Source organism: Canis lupus, chromosome 22 (assembly GCF_048164855.1).
Source record: "Canis lupus baileyi chromosome 22, mCanLup2.hap1, whole genome shotgun sequence".
Taxonomy (NCBI): domain Eukaryota; kingdom Metazoa; phylum Chordata; class Mammalia; order Carnivora; family Canidae; genus Canis; species Canis lupus.
This window is the reverse complement of record NC_132859.1, coordinates 15,023,105-15,035,613: the sequence shown is the minus strand read 5'-3', so window position 1 is coordinate 15,035,613 and position 12,509 is coordinate 15,023,105. Positions and strand designations below refer to the sequence as shown.

General features: G+C 47.1%; 1 protein-coding gene across 1 annotated transcript in view; it reads left to right on the top strand.

Annotated features, from left to right (window-relative positions):
• The first annotated feature begins 1,372 nt into the window (after positions 1 to 1,372).
• Positions 1,373 to 12,509, top strand: part of LOC140613928 (uncharacterized) — a 47,199-nt gene continuing 36,062 nt past the window's right edge. The window contains exons 1-3 of the mRNA XM_072792446.1: positions 1,373 to 1,472; positions 5,111 to 5,329; positions 7,295 to 7,447. Of these exons, the coding sequence (XP_072648547.1) occupies positions 5,150 to 5,329; positions 7,295 to 7,447 (333 nt within the window). The 5' untranslated portion in view covers positions 1,373 to 1,472; positions 5,111 to 5,149. The remainder of the gene's footprint in view (positions 1,473 to 5,110; positions 5,330 to 7,294; positions 7,448 to 12,509) is intronic.

The window sequence follows — 12,509 nt, the reverse complement described above, 5'->3', positions numbered from 1 at the left end:
GACACATTGACCGGTTCCAGGACCAGAACGTGGATTTCTCTGGGAGCCTTTACTCTGCCCCCAAATCCTTAAATTTACAAGCCCCAAAGCCACTGCTCAAGGCCACATCTCTAAACTCTTTCCCGTCCCCATCCACGTCCAAAGCCGCAACGGCTTTTGCATGTCCCTCCTTCATATTTCCCCAGGCCTCGGCCGCGGGCCCAGCCCCGAGCCGCCTCCTTCATCCAGGCGCCCGCCCGGCCTGCGGAGGGAGGAGGCGGGGCCGGAGAGCGCGGGGCGGCCGCGGGCCGGGGCGCAGCTGCCCTTTGGCGACCTCTCCCCCGCCTCCCCCGCCCCGGGCCACACCGACGGCCAAGTACCCGGGTCCCCAGCTTCTGCCTCCTCCTGGACCTCGGCCCTGTCCCTCGTAGCGCCCCGCCACCCCGCACCCTCCGCTTCCCCCTCCCCTCCGCCTCTAACTCCCCTCTCCTCCACCGACCCCCTCTCCCCATCCCCGCCCCCTCCAGCCCCGTCCCCCCCAGCTTCTGTCCCCTCCAGCACCCGCCTCCGCCCCTCCAAGCCCCGTCCCCTCCAGCCCCCGCCCTCTTGCGGGCGGCTGGCCTCCAAGGCGCCACCTCCACCCCCTTCAGCCCCCTCCAGCCCCCTCCAGCTCGCCCCCTCCAGCGCCACCAGCCCCCTCCAGCCCCGCCCCCTCCAGCCCCTCCAGCCCCTCCAGCCCCGCACCCTCCAGTCCCTCCAGCCCCTCCAGCCCCGCCCCCTCCAGCCCCTCCAGCCCCTCCAGCCCCTCCAGCCCCGCCCCATCCAGCCCCTCCAGCCCCTCCAGCCCCTCCAGCCCCGCCCCCTCCAGCCCCTCCAGTCCCTCCAGCCCCTCCAGCCCCGCCCCCTCCAGCCCCTCCAGCCCCTCCAGCCCCGCCCCCACCAGTCCCTCCAGCCCCTCCAGCCCCGCCCCCTCCAGCCCCTCCAGCCCCTCCAGCCCCGCCCCCTCCAGCCCCTCCAACCCCTCCAGCCCCTCCAGCCCCGCCCCCTCCAGCCCCTCCAGCCCTTCCAGTCCCCTCCAGCCCCGCCCCCTCCAGCCCCTCCAGCTCCTCCAGCTCCTCCAACCCCTCCAGCCCCTCCAGCCCCGCCCCCTCCATCCCCTCCAGCCCCTCCAGCCCCTCCAGCCCCGCCCCCTCCAGCCCCTCCAGCCCCTCCAGTCCCCTCCAGCCCCGCCCCCTCCAGCCCCTCCAGCTCCTCCAGCTCCTCCAACCCCTCCAGCCCCTCCAGCCCCGCCCCCTCCAGCCCCTCCAGCCCCTCCAGCCCCTCCAGCCCCCTCCAGCCCCGCCCCCTCCAGTCCCTCCAGCCCCTCCAGCCCCGCCCCCTCCAGTCCCCTCCAGCCCCTCCAGCCCCGCCCTCCTGCCCGGGCCGGTCTCCATGGCGCGGGGCGCACGCGGGAAGCGGGCCGGCGAGGGACTGACGTGGGGACCGGGAGCCCCGTGAGTGCGCGGCGCAGGCGGCGGCGAGGGTGCGGGGTGGGGGCGTGCGCGGCTCCGGGAGGTGCCGGATCGCTGCGGTGCGGGAGTCTGGAGCAGGGAGCGGGGAGCAGCCCCGCCTCGGCCTCCCCCCTCCCCGAGACTCCGACCCGGAGCTGGGTGAGCGGCGGCCCCGGGGGAGCTGTGCTGCCCCCCCGCCTGGAGCACGTGCCCTCCTGCCCCTCCTCCCCCCCCAGGTCCTCGCCCCGCCGTCCCCAAGCCCCCAGGTCCCCGAGAGGCAGCAGAGGGTGGGGCACCTGCCCTCAGGCCTCCACCGAGAGTTCCTTAGGGAGGCGGCCGGGTGGCCCAGCCCCGCGTTACTGTCGGTGGACACGACCAGGAAATGCTCCTGGGGTGACTGGGTGACGGGCACTGAGGGGGGCACTGGACGGGATCAGCACTGGGTGTTATAGGTTGGCAAATCGAACTCCAGTAAAAAAAACATACAAAAAAAAATGTTCGTGGTCAAATATTAAGTGAAAAGCTCAAGATTTAGGAGGGTCTTTTTTTAAATTTTTTAAAAAGATTTTATTTATTTATTCACAAGAGACAGAGGGAGAGGCAGAGACACAGGCAGCGGGAGAAGCAGGTTCCACGCAGGGAGCCCGACGTGGGACTCGATCCGGGGTCTCCAGGATCGGGCCCCAGGCTAAGGCAGTGCTAAACCGCTGAGCCACCCGGGCTGCCCTAGGAGGGTCTTAGTAGAGTATTCATAGAATATTCTGGGTGTAGTTTGTGCTCCTGTAAAGACCCAGAAGAGTTTGGTGAGAAATACTTTATACTGTGAACAGTAATATGCAGTATCAAGGCAGCTTGGGCTGCCTTGAGGAAATACCAGAGACCGGTGGCCGAACCAACAGAAATCCACTTCTTACACTTCTGGGGACTCCAGTAATCCAAGAGCAAGGTGCCAGTAGCTAGGCTTGGAGCCTTTTCTCTTGGCTTGTAGCAGCTAAGAGAAAGGGAGGTAGCAGCCATCTCAAGGGAGCCAAAATAAGCTCTCTGGTGTCTCTTTTTCTTTCTTTTTTTTAAGATTTCATTTATTTATTTATTTGTTTGTTTGTTTAGATAAAGAAAGAGCATGGGAGTAGGAGGAGAGGCAGAGGAAGAGAATCTCAAGCTGACTCTAGGCTGAGAGTGGAGCCTGACCTGGGGCTCAATCTCATGACCCTGAGATCATGACTGAGGTCATGACCTCAGAAAATCAGGAGTTGGTCTCCCAACCAACTGAGCCTCCGGGCACCCCACTCTGTGTCTCTTCTTATAATGGCACTAATCCCATGATGGGAGACCCGCCTTTATGTCCTCATCTAACCCTGATCACCTCCCAAAGACCCTATCAACAAATACCATCACACTGGGGGCTGGGCTTCAACGTAAGAATTTGAGGGGGAAATGAAAACATGCAGTCTGTAGCAGTACCTTCTAGATGGTATGTTACAGTGGCTAAGAATTTGGGCTGTAGAGGCAGGCTGCCTGAATTTGAATCCCAGCTGCACTGGTTACCCTTAGGCAAACCACTTCCCTCACTAGGCCTCAGGTTCCCCCCTGAGCATTCACTATGTGCCTAGCATTCACTAGGCTCTGTTCTAAGTATCCATCACATACTAATTAATTATTCCTCATAACAATTTTTTATCATCATCATCATCCTTCATCATCCATCATCATCCCCATGCTACTGAGGAATAAAACTTGGCACTTAATTTGCGTTAAATCCTCACAAATACCAAAGAGGTTATATTCCGGCCATTTTCACAGATGAAGTAAATGGGGTTCAGAGAAATGAAGTTAATCACCCACGGTCAGTTGGCTAACAATTGACAGACACAGGATTCAAACTGGTTCCTCTTGAAACAAGGCCTCTTAATTCCCATAAACCTTTGTCTCTGAGAACCCAGTTCAGAGACCCAACCATCACCTTCAGTTTCCGTAACCATACCAACGTGAGTTAGCTCCTGGGTGAGTCACAGATACACCAGGTGGAGTTGTCACACAAAGTAAACCTTATTTGCAGGAAATAAGGAGACCACAGGAGATAGCTTTCAAAGCTGGACTCCCCGAGAGAGAGACAGCAAATGGGTTCCTTTTGTTTAGGGTTAAGATGACTACTTAGGTAGGGAGGCTTTGTCATCGGATGTAGAGGCGGGCGGGCGTAAGGTCCCGCAAGTGCCTCAAGGAAACATGCCTATGTTTACACTGTATGTTTTGTAAATGAGGCTTGTGCTCTTTCTTGGGAGGAGATTTTAGTATTATAATGAGGTAAAGGCCATTGCCAGTCATTCCAGAGGTCACTCCCCAGTCCATCTGAGCAGAAGTGAGTCAGGTGTTTAGCTCAAACAGTCTGGGTGGTGTGGGCTAGTGGGAGGTGTTATCAGGGCAGTTGCCATCACCTGAGGGGTGGTTTTGGTTTCATTTGCCTGAGTTAAGAGGTAAGCTGGAAAGAAGAGCTTAAGGAAAAATGTTAAGACAAAGGTTAGTGAGTACAAGCAGGTGGGCAGTGAAGGTCAGGTCTTGGGGTCTAGCTGGTGACATTATCACATGGAGAGTCCTTTCAAGGCTGGGTGATTGAAAGGACAAGTCAATACAGGTTGTGTGACTGCCTGTGGCCAGCAAAATAATAATAACCTCAATAGTACTAATAAAGTTTATTGAGCCTTTCACTATGTGCCAGGCATTGTGCTAAGTGCATTATAAACTTACCTTACTTAGTCCTTGTGACAACCATAATCCATTTTACAGATGGAGAAATAGAAAAGGCTTCACAGAATACCTAAGGCCACCCCAGTGAGTCAAGTGGTGGAGACAAGACAAAAATCCAGGTCTGTTCCCCTTCAAAGCTCACATTCTTACCCACTGTGGATATGGTGCCTGGCAAGAATTATGTCCATAAAGAGAACTGTGCCAGTTTAAAATCAATATGTCTTTGGTGACATTCAGTGCCCACCATTAATGTTAGTTGTATTCCTTTATAACTGAGTTCCATGGGTACTGCCCCATTTTAAAGAATCTAAAAGAACATTGATCCATGAATATAAAGACTGGAAATTGAACAATTCTTCTCACCTGTCTCTGTCTTGATTCCCTACTCCCATTTTTTTTTAATTTTTTTTTTTTTTTTATGATAGTCACACAGAGAGAGAGAGAGGCAGAGACACAGGCAGAGGGAGAAGCAGGCTCCATGCACCGGGAGCCCGATGTGGGATTCGATCCCGGGTCTCCAGGATCACGCCCTGGGCCAAAGGCAGGCGCTAAACCGCTGCGCCACCCAGGGATCCCCCTACTCCCATTTTAAGATACTTGAGGCACTTTAAGATTTTCAGAGAAGGGACGACTAGGTGGCTCAGTGGTTGAGCATCTGCCTGTGGCTCAGGACATGATCCCGGGGTCTTGGGACTGATTCCCACATTGGGCTCTCCATGAGGAGCCTGCTTCTCCCTCTGCCTATGTCTCTGCTTCTCTGTGTCACTCATGAATAAATAAATAAGATCTTAAGCAAAAATATTTCAGAGAAGAGTGTGCAGCAGTATTTGCCAATTTTTAGTGGGGGAGATGTGATCTGCTCCTTAAAAAGACATCTGTGTATTGGGTTTTGGGGAAAGGTGTTATTTTCAGAGTCCAGGTGGAATCTAACTGAAACAATGCCAAGAGAAAAGGAGGGAAAACAAAAAACTAAAGGAACACCCCTGCCCATCATTCCAATTCTTCAAAAGTTCCTGAAAGCATATGAGAAGCACTGTGCACAGACTCAGACCTCTGTCTGTGCAGCCATCAAACAGGACTTGAAAACCAGCATCAACAATGAACGGATTCTCAGGAAAGTGAGTGTGTGGCCTCTTTTCCTTATTCTTTTCTGAAATGAACTGACTAGGGTTTACTGCCCCCCCCAGGAACATGGGTCCTCAGTCTTCTGAAGCCCTAACTGCTCTCTCTGCATTCCTCAGCACTTCTACACTCCTTTTTTTTTTTTCTTTTAGAATTTTAAAAGATTTATTCATTCATGAGAGACACACACACACACACAGAGGCAGACACAGGCAGAGGGAGAAGCAGGCTCCACACAGGGAGCCCGATATGGGACTTGATCCGGGGACTCCAAGATCACGCCCTGAGCCAAAGGCAGACGCTCAACTGCTGAGCCATCCAGACATCCCAGCACTTCTACATTACTGCTCCTGCCTCCCAGTCTACCCATTCCAGTCCTTCCAGCAGGCCTGCCTTTCCTCACACCACTTCACATCTGGAATAGCCAACCCACCCCTCTCACTCTACATCTGGAAATCCCAGCTCAAAAGCACATTTTTGGCATCATTGCAGGACATCCGTGCCCAGCACCCCAGCCACCCTACATGACCCCTCCAAGTGAATGTCTGCTTCCCTTGACAGCTCATGTGTCCGTGGCATCAGGCCAGACCCCCACTCACCCACGCTTCCCCTCTCGCTTGGAGTGAGATCAGCAGCAAACACATGATTCTGACCCCAAAAATACAGGCTTTCAGAAAAAAAGTTAGGTGTCATATCTTTTCTGAGATTAAATCTAGGGATCGGTTGGTGGGAGGAAAAGAAGAGAGGTCAACACTGAAACTCTGGTTTACTCTTGGAAAGAGGTGCCTGCTGGTCCAGAAGGTGGAGCCTTGCACCCAAAGACAGACCGGCCTGCTCTCCAACTTTTCTCTTGCCAGCCCAGAAAAACAGTCTTTGTTTAATAATCAAGCACCTACTGATATCCTAAAATGCTGAGGGTTAAACAGGAGAATAAATTAGTTAGAGATGGGTGCTTTTTGTTTGTTTTGTTTTTGTGTTTTTTTTTTTTTTTGAGATGGGTGCTTTAAAAAAAATCATTATTTTAAGGTGACGTTGACCCAACTCCATCCTACCCATGTTTTTAATGAATGTTGTTGGAAGATGGGAGGATGATTACTTTGTACCCCACGTAAAAAGAACCTCTGAAAGTCCTCCCTAACCATCTATTTTGCCCAAACTTCCGCCTCCCTTTCCTCTCGCCCCTTTGGTCTTTCCCTAGCTACTTCTCTTAGTCTCTCTTGTCCCCCCCTCTGCCCACCTAGGTCTTTCTGATTCCTTCTCATGCAGTTAGTAGCTTCTCTGCACTCCCCCATACATCTCTCTGCTCATCCCAATGCAAGAGCTTCTCAGCCATCTTTTTTGTGTAAAATCATTACATTATTTTTTTCTACTCCTTATAATTAGCCTCTACTACTTAATGATAAGAGCTCATCATAAACCCTGTTCAAATTTATAGTCCCTTCAGTAATGTTTTCTAAACACTTTAAATTACTATCAGAAATACAAATAACATCATGACCCAAAGTATAAGTACTGGTGTGAATCATAAGACCATACGGGCTGTTTATGTTGGATGGATTGCTTTGGTTGGGTCTCCATTTTGGTTTTGAACATCTCTAAAATAAAAGTCTTGTGAGACAATTATTTTTTACTACACAGGATACACTCAGATAATTTCTCTCATTTTCTATTTCATTAAAGAAATACAGAAAAAAACTGATCACAGCTTACTTAATTGATTTCCTAACCCAATAATGAATAGTAATCTGAGGGAAAAACCTGTGCCCTGTGAGATTACCTTTGCATATGGCAAGAGCTTATAAATTTCTGTTGAATTAACACCTCAATGCACATGTGATCCAAAGTTAATTACCTTTTTAAATGTTCTAATGATGTCTGATGACAATATTCTTTCTTTACACATTCAGATGCATGGACATGTCTTTATGACTTCCACCTGTACTTTTTTTCTGACACTCCAGTTTATGCTCGTAAGACCTAGAGACTCCCCACCAAGCACCCTACCAATTTCCTTGGAACCTTTGCTCATCACAATTCAAGATGAGTGTTATATGCTGGGGAAAGAGATTTGTATCTGGAGCCTTCAACTGAGCAACCCAGAGATTGCCAGACTGGTGAGTCACACATTTTATTTTATTTTATATTTTAAAGATTTTGTTTATTTATTCATGAGACACACAGAGAGAGAAGCAGAGACATGGGCAGAGGGAGAAGCAGGCTCCCTGAGGGGAGCCTGATGTGGGCCTTGATCCTGGAATCCCAGGATCACGACCTGAGCCAAAGGCAGACGCTCAACCATTGAGCCACCCAGGTGTTCCTGGAGTCATGCATTTGAAAAATATTCCTTCAATTAAAACTTAAAACTGAATATAAGCATAATATATCATGTATTCCAGCTATAGTTCATTTGGTTGTTGGCTGATATGCTCCAAGCTTTTCTTTAAAAAAAAAAAAAAAAATTTTTTTTTTAATGAAACATTTCAAAGTTATGTAAAACTACAAAAATCAGTAAAGAAATTATGGTATATTCATATAGTAGAAAACTATATAGGGGTACTTGGTGGCTCAGCCGGTTAAGCACCTACTGTTGATTTCAGCTTAGGTCATGATCTTAGGGTCATGGGATCCAGCCCCATGTTGGGCTCCACACTCAGTGCAGAGTCTGCTTATCTCTCTCCCTCCCCTGCTTGCATGTTCTCTCTCTTTCTCTCTCTCTCTCAAATAAATAAATAAATAAATAAATAAATAAATAAATAAATAAATAAAATCTTAACACTTTTTTAAAGATTTTATTTATTTATTAAGGAGAGACACAGGGCAGACTGGGCGGCTCAGAGATTTAGTGCCACCTTCAGCCCAGGGCATGATCCTGGGGACCGGGGATTGAGTCCCACATCAGACTCCCTGCATGGAGCCTGCTTCACCCTTTACCTGTGTCTCTGCCTCTCTCTCTCTCTCTCTCTCTCTCTCTCTGTGTGCCTCTCATGAATAAATAAATAAAATCTTAAAAAAAAATGAGAGACACAGAGAGAGAGGCAGAGGGAGAAGCAAGCTCGCTGCAGAGAGCCTGATGTGGAACTTGATCCCAGGACCCTGAAATCATGACCTGAGCCGAAGACAGACATTCAACCACTGAGCCACTCAGGTGCCCCAATAGATAAAATCTTAAAAAAGAAAACTATATGGCAATAAAAATGCATCAACTATAGCTATACAAAAATAAAATATGATGACTCACATAATCATAATGTTATGCAAACAAAGAGAGACACAATGGAATACATACTGTATACTGCATTTTATAAAGTTAAAAAACAGGTAAAACTATAATGTTTGATTATCATAAAATTACTTTTAAGGAGAAGGGAGGAGGTAGAAATTGGGAAAAGGCATTAGTGCCCATTTTTCTAGTCTCTTGCCTGTTTAAAAATCCCTTGCTTTGGAGCACCTGGGCGGCTCAGTGGTTGAGCATCTGCCTTTGGCTCAGGTTGTGATCCCAGGGTCTTGGGATGGAGTCTTGCATCAGGCTCCAGAGAGGCTGCTTCTCTCTCTGCCTGTGTCTCTGCCTCTCTGTGTCTCTCATGAATAAATAAATAAAATCCTTAAAAAAAAAAAAAAAAAGACTAGCTTGTGAGTTCACAGGGGATGTGTATATATATATATATATATATATATATATATTTTTTTTTTTTTTTTTTTTTTTTTTCCTGTGTACTCAGTCTCAGTTTGAGATAGTCAATTTTCCCTGGGGAAGGGAGAGTTAGGTTTATTTCTAGTTCATCCTTACTCTCAGGGCATAGTGCTATATAGCTCACTCTGTTTTGAGCCACACCTGTATGCAATATTTTATCTTGGACTCCTTGCTTCCAGTGGTTTTGGGCTTTACTGTCCCCTGGACTCCATGTCCCATGAAAACCAAAACTCGACTCCACTGCTTTACTGGTGCTCTCAAAGGGAAAGCTGGCTTCAGTGTCCTGTGTACTGCTCTAGGTTCCAACTTTCCCTCATGCTTTGATCTCTGGGTATTCCTCACTATCCGGTCAACACATTTTTAAAGTGATATTTTTAAACCTCTTAGAAGAAACCATAAAGGAAAAGCTTAGTGATGTTGGATTTAGCAGTGATATATATGACACTAAGCACAGGCAACAAAAGAAAAACTAGATGACTTGGATGACACCAAAATGTAAAACTGCATCAGAGGACACAATCAACTAAGTGAGAAGGCAACCCACAAAGTGGACAAAAGATGTTCAACATCACTAATATTTAGGGAAATGCAAATCAAAACTACAGTGAGATACTACCTCATGTCAACCAGTATGGCTACTAACAAAAAAAGCAAAAAATCATGTGTTGACGGGATGTGGAGAAATTGGAAAACTTGTGCACTCTTGGTGGGAATGTAAATTGCTGTAGCCAGTATGGAAAACAGGATGGAAGTTCCTTAAAAAATTAAAAGTAGAATTACCATATGATTCAGCAATTCCATTTCTGGATATTTACCCAAAAGAATTGAAAGCCAGATCTCAAAGAGATATCTGTACACTTATCTTCATAGTAGTATTATTCAACAATAGCCACAGGTGGAAGCAATCCAAATGTCCATTAACAGATGAGTGGAAAACAAAATACAATAGAATATTATTCACCCTGTAAGAGGAAGGAAATTCTGACACATGCTACATATATGAACCTTGAGGAACTTATGCTAAGTAAGATAAGTCAGTCACAAAAGGACAAATACTGTATCATTGTACTATAGGAAGTACCTAGAGTAGTAAGATTCATAGAGAAAGAAAATAAAATGACGATTGCTAGACGTTGTCGGGGAGGAGAGAGTGGGAGTTATTTTTTAATGGGTACAGAATTTGAGTTTTACAAGATGAAAAAACTTCTGGAGATGGATAGTGTTGAGGGTTGTACAACAATGTTAATATATTAATATATTTAATGCCACTGAACTGTACACTTAAAAATGATTTAGATGGTAAATTTTATATGTGTATTTGACCATAATTAAAAATAAATTTTAAAAAGGTAACTTAAATACATAACCAAAATTTTTAGTTGTGTTCATTAAAAGTGTCCATTTAAGCAGGACATGGAATGCTGTCCATGTATGTGAAAAGTGATCCCTCACAGTTCCTTATAATGTGGCCCTCTTGGTAACCTGAAGACTGTTGAGGAATTCTGTGGTAGATGGCTGTGGTCTTGCCCACAGCAGTGCTAGTGCCCCTGGGAGTGACACTGCAAACCACTGGTTGAGATCTTTAGGACCTGGTCCACAGCCTGTCTTTCACAGACCAGCGTTACCATAGGCAGTGGTGTGCCACATTGCCTCCTCCGTCAGAAACACAGCTTGAGAAATCCAATCCAGCACTTAAACTAGATGTTTTCTCATGAAACAGACCTCAAATGCCAGCTCTGTAGTTAAGGCCGCATGGGCTCTTATATTCTCAGCCAAGGTATAATTTGGAACCCTATCTCTGACCAACATATCATTACCTCAGGAAACCCTAAATCCTCCAAACCCTACCAAAGCCTCTTTTAGGTTTAAATTCTGAACTGAAGAGATCCTTAGGTTGTGGTGATTCTAATTGCTAAAAGGTGGCCATTGTGATTTGTAGCTTTAAATACCTCCTTCTGTCAGTTAGGTAGGGATTTAATTGTTACTGGGATTGTTTTGTTACCACAAGAAATGACCTTGCCATAGACCCCTCCATTCAGGAGACTGAGAGAACTTGACATGGTTCCAAATGTTCACATGCTACCCCCAGTCCCGTGGCTTCACCATGAGAAGCACCTTGTTGCTGAATTTGCATGGTTGAGTTCTTTTTTTTTTTTTTAATATTTATTTTAGAGAGAGAGAGAGCAAGCAAGGGGAGGAGCAGAGAGAAGGAGAGAAGCAGATTCCCGCTCTGAGCATGGAGATATTGGGCTCCATGCAGGGCTCCACGTGGGGCCCAATCCCAGGACCCCAAAACCATGACCCTGAGACCATGACCTGAGCCAAAATCAAGAGTCCGACTCATAACTGACTGAGCCGCCCAGGCATCCCTGCATGGTCTAGTTCTGAGCAGACCTCTAAATCCTAATACCTATAACAACGAATATAAATTATTTAGGAAGTAATTTATCTATTATAATTTTTGCCTAGTTATAAAGAGGTTGGCATGGTGACACTTCTCTATTGAAAAGAACACAACCATAGGAGGATAAATGTGTGAGAATATCAACATCTGTGTTAGTCTGAGTGGGCTGCCATAACAAAGTACCACAGGGTGCATGGCTTAAACAACAGAAATTTATTTCCTCACAGTTATGAAGGCTTGGAGGTCTGAGCTCACTGTCAGCAGGGTTGGTGTCTTCTGAGGCCTCTCTCCTTGGCTTGTTATCGGCCACCTTTCCCCTGTGTTTTCACATTGTCTTCCCTTTGTATGTGTCTGGGTCCAGATTTCCTTCCTCTAAGAAAGCCAGTCCTACTGAGTTGGGGCCTACCCCAAAGACCTCATTTTAATTTAAATACCTCTTTGAAGACCCTGTCTCCAAATACAGTCACACTCTGAGGTACGAGGGGTTAGGACTTCAACATATGAGTAGACTTCAACATATGAATTTTTTTAATGAGGTAAATGCCCTTTAATTCCATTATCTCAAGTGGATATTATTATTATTTTTATTCGGAGGCATCCAAAGAAAGGGTTTGATTGACCTGTTGTATGTCCTTTTAAAAGGCTGTCATTCCAGGGATCCCTGGGTGGCTCAGCAGTTGAGCATCTGCCTTTGGCTCAGATCGTGATCCCAAAGACCCAGGATCAAGTTCTGCATCAGGCTCCCTGCATGGAGCCTGCTTCTCCCTCTGCCTGTGTCTCTGCTTCTCTCCCTGTGTCTCTCATGAATAAATAAATAAAATCTTTAAAAAAAAAATAGAAGGCTGTCATTCCAAGAGGGGAACATGTTTATTGTTTCCTGACTCCCAAATAAAATAATAACCTTTATTTAACTCAGTGTAGCCAAAATGTCTTAGTGCAGTATCTAGGACAAGTCTGAAGTATCTGGAAAGTGTGAGGATGATTTTCGTCTAACAGCTGGTGCCTAAACAGGAGGAGTTTTGATGGCATCTGGCCCTTCTTCTGCCCACTTGCCATCGACACAATTCAGCCCCTAATAATA